This window comes from Bubalus bubalis, chromosome 5 (genome assembly GCF_019923935.1).
Source record: "Bubalus bubalis isolate 160015118507 breed Murrah chromosome 5, NDDB_SH_1, whole genome shotgun sequence".
Taxonomy (NCBI): domain Eukaryota; kingdom Metazoa; phylum Chordata; class Mammalia; order Artiodactyla; family Bovidae; genus Bubalus; species Bubalus bubalis.
Genome location: NC_059161.1, coordinates 128,942,221 through 128,953,808, shown reverse-complemented (window position 1 = coordinate 128,953,808; position 11,588 = coordinate 128,942,221). Strand labels below are relative to the sequence as shown.

The 11,588-nt window shown below is 54.5% G+C and overlaps 1 protein-coding gene across 1 annotated transcript in view; it reads right to left on the bottom strand.

Annotated features, from left to right (window-relative positions):
* Positions 1–1,453: 1,453 nt before the first annotated feature.
* LOC102397350 (liprin-alpha-1) overlaps positions 1,454–11,588 on the bottom strand; it is a gene marked incomplete at its 3' end in the record, with an annotated part of 49,181 nt that continues 39,046 nt past the window's right edge. Inside the window, 5 exon segments of the mRNA XM_045165865.1 lie at positions 1,454–1,677; positions 4,388–4,523; positions 6,700–6,779; positions 7,710–7,772; positions 9,019–9,150. Coding sequence (XP_045021800.1) covers positions 1,454–1,677; positions 4,388–4,523; positions 6,700–6,779; positions 7,710–7,772; positions 9,019–9,150 — 635 coding nt within the window.

Below are 11,588 nucleotides of genomic sequence, written 5' to 3'. Positions count from 1 at the left end.
GACTCTCTCCCTGTGAGGAGATACCTGAAGTTGACAACCTTTACCTTCCCTGTTCTCAGGGCAGAGATGCATGTCGGTGCCTCAAGTCTTTTCCACTGGGAATTGGGAACTCTGATCATCAAAACAGAGATTCACGAACAAGCTGGAGTTCCTAAACACAAGTCTCCAGACCAGATGAAGGGCTGAGTTGATCTCTTTTTTTAAAGTTGTATTTGGACAAATGCATCACTTGACTGAGTTCTCTGGATTCACGTCAATTGTGCTGCATTAACCTACGATTCACGGTTTCTGCTCTTCTCGCCTAATGTGTCACAGATGATTTTATACAGCCGTTTAAATACTCGATTATGCAAATAAAATGATTTTCATATTACAATACAAGGTTCTTACAGGTTGTAAGCTCTCCAGTTTCATTTCTACTTCCTCATCCTGAGAGTTTTTCACTGTGGATAATAAGTTGATGGACACAATTTACCACTTACATCAAGTCAACTTGTTGCACAAGGGAAAATCACTTTTACCTGACAATATGCTGTAAAAATACAAATATTAACACATAACCGTTGCATATTTCCTGTGGGGATGGGGAAGCAGCTCTCCGAGTGCACCTGTGCTCTAGCTCGGCCCATGGGCCGTCCGTCTACGCGTCAGAAGCGCGGGTGGCACCACCTGCATTTGCTGGTTGCCACTCACCCCCTGCCCTCCCCCGTGCCCCCTGCACTCAGCCGACAGGATCGGGCATCTCGGCCTGGCTGACATGACAAGCACCATCTGAGCAGCAGCTCTGCCAGGTCCCGCGCAGGCTCACCGGCCTGCGGCCGCTCTGAACACACACTGGGGAGAGGGGCACGGCTGTGTGGCACTGGGTAGGCCTCGGGGCCCCCAGCCACCCGGCTGCACCCAGACCCGAGGCCCCCTGCTCAGCACGAGGCAGGCCTTTGGAGTCTATCCTGTTTCTAAATTGTAACCGCCAAGACGGCGTCTAAAGAAAACGCCTTAAACGCACTGATGAGAAAACGCAAGCACGTGTCCGCGGGCCGCTGCCCTACAACAAGCCCGTTTTCACACTGTGTTAACCTAGAAAGGAAGATGCAGATCCGAGTGGGAATCTGCCAGCCCCCCAGACCCCAGCTTTCTGTTCCAGGTCGCTTTTCACCAGAACGTGGGGGGCGCTGAGGGACGCAGGAGGGAGCACGGGCCGCAGGGGACATCGCCTCGGCACCTTGCCCACCTTGGGGCTCAGAGCTTGGGGGGCCCCCCGGGGCCCCCACACAGAGTGCTGCCAGCACACCGTGGACAGAACACCCCGCTGACCGAGCTCGGTCATCAAGGGCCATCTCGGAACCGGAAACGCGTGAAGCAGACCTGAGGTCCGTTTTCTTCCTGTGGAACACTCAGACTTCTCTGAAGACAAGACAGGTCCTCAGAAGAGCTGAGTTTCGGGCACACCCACCGGATCTCTTTGTTGATGGCGTCCAGCTGCTCTTGAAGCATCATGGCCAGAGTCTGGGCATCGGCCTGCCCGCTGGGCGACAGCAGAGCGGCTGAGCTGAAGAGGGCATCCCTGTCGCCCTCGCCGTCAGACACGTCCACGTCGCTCTCGAACGCCTGGGCCACGTTGGCCAGCACGCTGGCCTGCTGTGCGCGCTCCCAGTCCTGCTCGTTCAGCGTCTGCACCTGCACGCGAGAGGACCACAGCTCGTCAGCGACATTCAGGGCGGCTCACGGGAATCAGGAATGGAACCCAAGTTTACATGGAAGCCCTGACTGTGGATAAACGGGTCATGCTTATTAGCCACTGCCATCTCTTAAGCGAGCGGTACTGAAGAAACGGGCAGGAGGAGAATCCAGTTCTTAAACGGCCTGGTGACATTCAGGTCTTAGCGTGGACGGGAGGCAATCCTATGAGGTTATTCACAAGGATGGGCTGATGGGAGTCAGAGACAAAAACCGAAAATTAAAAAAATACATCCATCAGCCAGGCTGAAGGAAAAGAAGAAAAAGACATCCTTCAGCTCTGCAGCCGCCGACCACCTCGGCGGTCATCACTGGTACTAGTTCACCGGGGAGCGCAGTCCTCGCGGGTTCCCAGCCCTCCGTTTCCAGGCTGCTCTGAGCATGCACAGACAGGGGTGAGCGGGGGCTGCCAGGGGGACAGGAGGGCCAGCCCCCACGCTCTCCTCCCAGGGTGCAGGCACTCAGGCTGTCCTGGGGGACGGCCCCTCACACCACAAGGCGGCTCTGTCATCAGGGACACACAGAGAGTGCCTGCTGGGCCCCGTGCCGCCTGCCCCCTCCCACAGCTCACACCCTTCTCTGCCTACAGGTTCACCCCTAACAGCCCGGGCAGCACGTCCTCTCCCTTCTCCCGCCTTAAAATCACACCAAGGGAACCAGCAGATTCCTCCTCCAGGGCTCCCTGCAGCGCTCACCACGGGTCTCTGAGAGCTCCCCAGGAGCGGCCTCTACTGACCCCCTCCCCGCCCAGTCTCTGCAAGCAGGCGGTGTGCCCACCCCACAGGGCAGCTCCTGGGGGCTCCGAGGACCCCATGTTAGCAAGCCTCCTCCCCACCCGCCCAGCATGTCTCTCCCTCGGCTCCAGGCCCCGCCTTCCCTGGGGCTCTTCCTCAGTCCCTTGAGCCCTTCTGAACCTCAGAAAGTGGGGCGCCCGGCTCTACCCTTGCATCCCATCTCTCTCCATGGGAACCTGCCTGGTGACTTTATCTTGTTCATGCCTTTAAATACCATCTGCATGCCCGCAACCCCAGTCCACCTCGAGTTGAGTGAGTCCTCTCCCGGATGCAGGCTGGAACACTCAGCTGCTGACCTGACACGTCCCCTGGACAGGCCCGTCCACCTCCACAGGGCGGAGGCCGGCTCTGAGCTCCTGCCCGGCAGGCCTCCTCACCGCAGGAAACAGGCTCCGGCCTCGAGCTGCTCAGGCCTGAGCCCAGGTCCTCCCTGATGCGGCCCGCTCTCTCCCTTGTCCCCACTGGTTGACACGACCCTTTATCTATCTCCGAGTGGCTACTTCTCTTCCTGCCTCTGTGTCTCTGGTTCAAGGTCACCCTCCTGGTGTCACCTCGCTGGCCACCCTGTTCACACACGATCGTCCCCTCCCCCTCGGACAACTCGGGCACTCTGGTCTCCTTTCCCTGCTCATTACTGTCCTTCAGGCTGTGTGGGTTTAGAAAGGGGTCCACAAATTCTTCCATCCTCCTCCCTTCAAAATGCAGAGGGCGCAACTCCTGCTCAGCCCCTGAGCGAGGCAAGACTTTGCACCTCACTCTCGCAAACAGAAGGGAAGGTGTGCGGCCTCGAGACCGGGGTGCGAAAGGCCCCGGGCTACACCTTGAGCTCTTGCTCTCAGAGTGTGTTCCGAGGAAAGCCAGGCCTTGAAGAGGTCCACACGGCAGGCAGGGACCTGGGCCTGTCCCCAGCAGCCAGGTGAGTCTGAAAGCCTGCCATCCGGCCCCGGGGGCCTTCCTGTGTCTGCGCCCTCAGGAAGCCGAGTCAGGCCCGCCTGCGGCAGTGCACGGGAGCTGTGGGCTGTGAGCTGCTCCCTGCGAAGTCACCAAGCTCTGCAGTGATTTGTTACGTAGCAGTGGATAAAGAACGCACACGGATTTTAAGTCCCTGCTGGAGTCCTAGTTCCGACAAAGTCTGGCCTAAACTAGCTGCCAACTGAATGTGGAAGCTCAAAACACAGAGACATGAAAAACACACGCCATGAACAAGGCGAAAATGTGAAGGCGCTTAAACCAGTCCATTCTGAAGGAGATCAGCCCTGGGATTTCTCTGGAGGGAATGATGCTGAAGCTGAAACTCCAGTACTTTGGCCACCTCATGCGAAGAGCTGACTCATTGAAAAACACTCTGATGCTGGGAGGGGTTGGGGGCAGGAGGAGAAGGGGACGACAGAGGATGAGATGGCTGATGGCATCGCTGACTCAATGGACATGAGTCTGAGTGAACTCCGGGAGATGGTGATGGACAGGGAGGCCTGGCGTGCTGCGATTCATGGGGTCGCAAAGAGTCGGACACGACTGAGCGACTGAACTGAACTGAAACTTCCAACAAGAATCTTCTCACTAAAACATGAGGCATGTGTGGATCCATTCACTCATAGGACGATTTCAAAACTGTGCTAGTTAGTACTGCACGGGGCCTCACAGGAAGCCACACGTTATCAACTGGTTCTTTAAAAAAAAAATTAAACATGCCTTAAAAGTAAACTCTTAGCCAGAAAAACAAAAATGGGAAGACGTAAAGCGATCTATCAACACTTGGTTCCAAAACCACATCAGGACCACAGTGTGAGGGGGCAGGGGCCTCACAAAGTGCCCACCAGGGACAGGCGGGGGCGGGGGGTGGGGGGGGTCCTCGCCTTGGACGGCTCGTCGCGCAGCGCTGCCAGCCGGCCTTTCTGGGGGCGCCGCAGGACCGCCGCGCTGCCGAAGGAGTCTGCTGGCCCGTCAGCCACAGGGAACCTGAAGTCTGGGACGCTGCCCAGGTGTGGTCGGCTAGAACACACAGGAAAGAAGAGTGCTGTTAGGAGAAAAGAGAGCTCACTCTGTCAGTCAAGCCAGAGCCTGTCAATTTGGAAAACTGGCAATTTCACAGAAAAGGGGGCCCCGGGGCAGGCTCTGCCCTCCTGGCTCCAACAGCAGCAGCAGGCCGCCCACTGCCCTGCGAACACTCAGGTCTCAGCGCCGCCAGCTGGGAAGCTCCCATGGAGAAGGCAGTGCTAAGGCGAGGGTGTGGCTGGCTGCCCAGCGCTTGGGGCCTCGGTTCCCCGTGGACCTGCCCTTAGGTCCTGGGGCAGGGCTGCACCTCCTCCGCTAGCTCCTGGGCACCCACACCCCCTCCGGCCCGTGCCTGCTCTGCCCTCCACCTCCCGCATGACATCCATGGACCACAAACACCTGTCTCCCTGGAACACTGTCTGCACCGCTCTCAGCACTTCTAACAGCGCCTCAGACAGCCCACGGCACACAGCCCTCGGACCCACAGCTCGGAGCTGAGCCGCACAGGTGTTTCCCAGGAGACGCAAGTCTGGAATCTCCCTGAGCCACACCTGCTTCCCTCCCATCTCCCCTCCCTCCTAATGGACCCGCTCCTTTCTCTGCTCAACTCCTACCGCAGCACACCTGGGAGGCGGGTGGAAGCTACGACACAGTCCTGCGTGGGACCGTGCACACTCGCGGGTCCTCTGCAGGCCACAAGGCCTCCGGGCTGGGTCACCCCTCACTATCACCTCCCAGTCCCCTCGCAGAGTGCAGCCTCCATCGCTCTCCCCCTCCTCACCCGAGGCTCTTTCCTCCGGGAGAAGGTCTCAGAGACAAGGTGAGCAATTCCACTGGGAGGTCCTGCCAAATACACTGAGCCCGCCCTGCCCCTGAGCCAGGCTTCAGTCCCCACTCCCCCCGCCACCGCCCCGCTCCCCCGAGCCAGCCCGCCCTCCCCGCAAGCCCAGCCCCAAGGCCCCACCTGTGCTGCCGAGTCACTGACCCCTCGAGAGCTGCCTCCTGGAAACACCCCTCCCTCGCCCAGCCTCTGCAGGCCCACGTCTTCAGAGCACAGCGGCCCCTCCTGCCCCGCGCCTGCCTCCTCTTCTCGTCTCTCACTCTCACTGACACGCAGGGGACTGGTGACCAGGCTTCTCCCTCTGAACCTGCAACCGCGCCAGGCCTTCGGGTCCCAGCACCAGCGCCCTCCTTGTTGCCCAAAGCCCCCAGAAGCAGGAGGCCGTGTCCACCTCCTCTTCCTCCACTGTCCGCAGTCCTCCTCACACTCGCAGCGTCCACGGTGGGAGCAGGGGGTTTCCCCGACAGCAGCAGGTCCTCATCCTGGAGGAGCTCTGCGGGCAAGGCTGGCCATGTCCCCCACCCGTCCCGCAGGGCACGTGCTCCCCTTGAACTCCACCCGCCGTGGTTTCGGACACAGGGCCAGTTTCTGGCTCTGCCTTTGTTTGCAATGATATCCCTTTTCTCTAGAAGGCGGCTGGGCGGGGGCCCTAGACCGCGAGGATCCTGTAAGCACACAAATGCAGAAATATGCATGTGGGCTCCAGTCTCCTAAGTCAGGATTCAAGCAGGAGTCGATTTCCTACAGATGAATGAATGTCACCAGTTAAGCACTTTAATAACCTCTGCTAAAGTTTAACTCTCACTTGTGACCATTTTCCATGAAGAAGCCAAAGAAAAAAAATCTAAATACTTAGTAACAATTACTGCCCCTATAACAAGGAGTAAGAAAAAATCAGGATGCTCAGTAATCTGCTTGTCTCATTCACAAGCCAGGTGATTGCTCCCACCGCAGCCAACAGCAAGTCATGTCTCAGTCCCCATTCACGTAAAAAAGACTACAGGTCAGTAACCTTCTGCGACTCTTCAGAAACATCAGTGTCCCAGTCTGTCAGGCCCCTCAAATGAATACGCCCACATATCAGCTGGCCGGCCCCCACTTCCCAGCCTCTGCCTGTGGTTTTGAGTGTTGTCAATAGTGTGACCACCACTCTCCCTGGTACCAAGTTCCACCCTAAGGAACGATGCTTGTCTCTTCCCTCTCGCTGGCCACGAAGCTACAGGCTCCTTGAGGTGTGACCATGAGCGACACCCAGTCATACTGTCCACACACCAGACAGGCCCTTGTCCCACTCGACAGCGCTGAGGGGAGCTGCCCGGGGGGGCGCCCTACCCGTGGTGGAGGGGAGCCCCTCGCAGTCTCGTCTGGTCCAGTTCGGCTCTCAGGGTTTCCAGATTTACAATCAGCTGGTCCTACGAAACAGCAAAGGACACAGCCTGCACCGCTTGCTTTCCGGATGTAAAATGACTTGCACCAAAATGTGCAGAACAGGTTACGTGAGTAGGTATCAATTCCCAACATTTTAATTCTGAGAAAATGTTCTCTAAGAGTCCCATAGCAAGTATAAACTCTCAGAACAATGTTAAACCTTGTAAACCATAATGAGTAGGAAGTTCCATCTCAGGTGTAGAAAAGCTTCTGGAGGAAACGTGGCAAGCCATCACCAGCGATGACGTCAGAGAGAAGCTGGACTTGGGGCGGGGGTTGGGAGGGCAGGACTGACTCTGTTGCCCTCGCTCCTCTCATTGCTTTAAACCATCTCCATGGAGCTCACACTCACTCATTCCTCCGCACCCCACTTCACTTCCTCACGGGGTAAAACAAGTCACATGGGTCAAGTTTCCGAGTCACTCAACTCAACCCAGCAGCTCTGTGCTGTTGGCCACGGCAGTCACGTGCCTCGTGCGGCCACGGAGCGCGAGACAGGCCGGTGCAAAGCTCGATGTGGAAATCACACAGGAGATTTCAAGACTCACGGTGAAAAACAGAACATCAAGTAGCCCGTTCGTTTTTAGGATATTTTAGACTGTGTATGTGGCTGGTATTATCTTTCTGACGGACAGCACTGTCCACGTGAAAGGCTCATGCTTTGTTCAGCTTTCGAGTGAACCCAGAAAGGACTATTCAGGATTCTGAACCACACAAGATGGCCACACTCTAAATCCACCTATAATGCAAATACATTCAGCGTTCAAAACCAGAAACGCTGTACACGACGCAGCAGTGGACAAGCCGTGAAGAAAATGGAACGGGACTCCCGCTACGCAGCTGCAGCAGTTCAGATGGGTCCCAGCTCAATCCCGCTCTTACTGAACTTCTGAGCGATTCAGACATTCAAGTACCTTGTCGTTTTGCATTTCTTCTAATTGCTTTTTCGCATTTTCAACTTCCCGTAGGAGAGAATTCTGAAAAAGATACACAGAGTGCTTTAGTGTCAATTCTTACAGATGCCGCGTGGACCGCGGGACAGCTACACCCCTGTCTGAAAGCGTAAAGCCCCTCGGGATGGGTGGCGGGCCTCACGCCCAGCGTGAGGTGCCAGCACGAGGCCACATGACAGCTTTTAACACTGACTTGTACACAGACAATCTTCTCCTTCCCCAACTGATCTTCTAGATACAAGGAGGCCAGCTCCTTGGGGACTTGCTTTCAGCTTTTGCAGTTCAGTGGTCACTCAGGAAATTGGTGCAGGTTTCACATGCAAACTTCAAACCCGAGACACAACTATCCCCACCTCAGCGCTGGCCTACAGGCCAGGGTGAAGCGAGGGCCTTCCCTGTGTGGACCCTAGTGAAGTGTGTGTCTCATCTTGGGTTTTGTGGGGGAAAACGTGCCGCAGAACTTGTAGTGACCACTGGCCTCTCTCAGACAAGTGTTGCCCAAGCGCCGACCTCGGGGAAGGTTCTGGGCCTCGTTCTGGGCCTCGTCTCTAGGGCACTGGTACAGCTGGGACAGGTTTTCACCAAACCTGAACCACAGTGTCGCCCACTGAGCTGCTCTGGTGGAGGTTCTCAGACATTTCCCAAAGCAGATGAAAAGAGAGAAGGCTGGAATTGGAATATGAGAATGCTTGCTTTTAGCTGATTCAATCTTTTGTATCACATTATATAAAAGCTACTGAACTAAACTTATTGATTTGGCCGCGTCGGGCCTCGGCTGCATCACGCGGGGTTCCTTTGTCGTGCTCACCCCGCGGCACTAGGGATCTTAGCTCCCCAAACACGGATGGAACCTGCATCCCTGAGCTTGCAAGGCAGACTCTCAACCACCAGACCGCCAGGAAAGCCCCAGAAATAAACTTCTAAGAAAGAAACGAAGGGGTGAGGGTGGACCTAGAAGAAAGTTCTAGCACTGCAGCTGGTAATGTCGGGGCCATCGCTGCATCCGGCTCACTGACGCTTTCTATTAAGGACTGTGGGCACACGGCTACGTCTGTTCCTTTACACGCTGCCTGTGGATGCTGTCACACTTACTGAGTAGCATGAAATAATTGCTCCTCAATTATTCGTACCCAGTAAAGACACTCACTGTGGGGCCCTCTATGGGAACAGTTTTCCAACTCCTGTCCTGGAGATTCCCCGAGGCTCCCCCCACAAACCAGGCCGGGCGGGCCAGACGCCTCTTGGTAAAGCGGCTGCAGGGCCGGCCCACCTTATCCTCCAGAGCAGCCATTCTCTCCTTCAGATGGAGCTGAAGTCTCTCGTTCGACTCGGACAGAAGCTTATCCACGGTATCTGACAGGCGTTTGTTGTGTTCTTCATTCATTTTTTCTCTCTGCCTTGCCTAAAACAGGAAAACAAAAACTCATCAACGTCAAGCACAAGCTCGGTCATTACTGTAAAAGCACCGGGGAGCCGCGACGTGAGCGGCCTGCGCCCCGGTTCCCGAGGCGGCCCCCTCCCACGGCCACCTCTGGTGGGCTCGAGCATCACCAGAGCAGACGGGCAGGTGCAGAGGGAGGCAGGGACTTCACTGGTCAAAGGTCACTCCCAACGCTTCTGTTTGGCAGAGCACCTGGGGACCTTACTGTCGGGGCTCGGGGAGCAAGCAGATTTACACTCAGAATCAAGCAGACTTTAAAGGGGATCAGCTTACACACATGTTGGTGGAGGAATTTCCCAATATGTAAACAGAAGCCTGAGTCTGGATTAAGGGGGTGAAATGAATTCAATTTATAAAGCAAAAGGTGAGAAAATTCATTTTGGAAAAAAGAGAGTGGAGACAGACTTTCACATGTTTCTTTACATCCAACATCACTTGACTTCTTTGTAATGACTGCTGTTGTTCAGTTGCTCAGTCGTGTCTCACTCTGTGACCCCATGGACTGCAGCACGCCAGGCTTCCCTGCCCTTCACTACCTCCCAGAGGTTGCTCAGACTCACATCCACTGAGTCGGTGATGCCATCCAACCGTCTCATCCTCTGTTGTACCTTCTCCTCCTGCCCTCAATCTTTCCCAGCATCAGGGTCTTTTCCAATAAGTCAGTTCTTTGCATCAGGTATTGGAAAAAGTATTGGCCAAAGTATTGGAACTTCAGCTTTAGCATCAGTCCTTCCAATGAATATTCAGCACTGATTTCCTTTAGGATTGATTGGTTTGATCTCCATGAAGTCCAGGGGACTCTCAAGAGTCTTCTCCAATACTGCAGTTCAAAAGCATCAATTCTTTGGCACTCAGCCTTCTTTATGGTCCAACTCTCACATCCACACATGACTACCGAAAAAACCATAGCTTTAACTAGGTGGACCTTTGACGGCAAAGTCATGCCTCTGCTTTTTAATATGCTGTCTAGATTGGTCATAGCTTTTCTTCCAATGATAATTCATATTCAGTTCAGTTCAGTTGCTCAGTCTTGTCTGACTGTGTGACCCCATGCACTGCAGCATGCCAGGCTTCCCTGCCCATCACCAACTCCCAGAACTTGCTCAAATTCATGTCCATTGAGTTGGTGATGCCATCCAACCATCTCATCCTCTGTCATCCACTCTCTTCCGGCCTTCAATCTTTCCCAGCTATGATAATTCATATTAAAAAACTAGAAGTAATTACCTCAAGCAATTTTTAAATGTGAAAACAAAGTGGGCAAGTCTGTGTTTTATAAAATGAACATCAATTGCATGGTTTGAAAAAAAGCTGTTTTAGGACCTACTGTATAAAAAAAAAAATGGAGAGAAGACAAAAGAATGATATGTTTGAGACTGGCCCTGTGTTGGAAATTGCTGAAGCTAACTGATAGGTCACGGGTATTTATTATACTACTCCTTCCACTTTTGGGCGTGTTTGAAGTTTTCTATGATAACAAATTAAAAAAAAATTATTTTCTGTTAAAACAGAGCCTTCTCCAGCAACACAATTCAAAAGCATCAGTTCTTTAGCGTTCAGTCTGCTTTATGGTCCAACTCTCACATCCATATATGACTACTGTAAAAAAAAGATAGCTTTGACTATATGGACCTTTGTCAGCAAAGTGATGTCTCTGCTTTTTAATATGCTGTCTAGGTTTGTTATAGCTTTCCAAGGAGCAAGCATTTTTTAATCTCATGGCTGCAGTCACCGTCTGCAGTGATTTTTGAGCCCAAGAAAATAAAACCTGTCACAGATTCCACATTAATGCATCGGCATTCAAATACTTTTAAAGCAAAATAAAAGTTTACTTTGAATTGGCTTAGTCATAAACAGCATCTCGATCTCAACAGCCTCGAGCAGCAGTTCTGAAAGTAAGGAAGTGCACCCCTGATCGGGAGACGTTGAGCTCTCTGCCGAGGCGGGGAGGGCGCCTCACTGCGGGTCTCATGATGGGAGTCAGAACCACTGCGCCCTGGGAGCCCGCCTGTGAGGCTCTGCAGGCCAGACCCAAGAACACAGGTGCGGTGGGGACAGTACTGACGCCTGAGGCTGGACCTGGGACCGCCTTCCATTTCCTGGATGGTCCACATCACCGTGTGGCCAACCCCTCTGGGAAACCTCTCTCAGGACTCGGTGATGCAAGCCTCCATGGTCACCCTTTCCTGATGCGCCTTCTGTCGCGGCGCAGCTGCAGTCCTCCTCCTGCCCAGGAGCAGCCTCCTCTGAGGCAAGCAGGCCGCACACATGGGTGCCATGCCTTCGGCTTCCTGGGGCCCCAGGCTGGCACCTCAGGTTTGTCTGAGGGGCACTCTAGAGGCCACCTGTACCCTGAGAAGCTCCCCCGACTGGCTGCTCAGAGCAACAAGCAGCCTCCT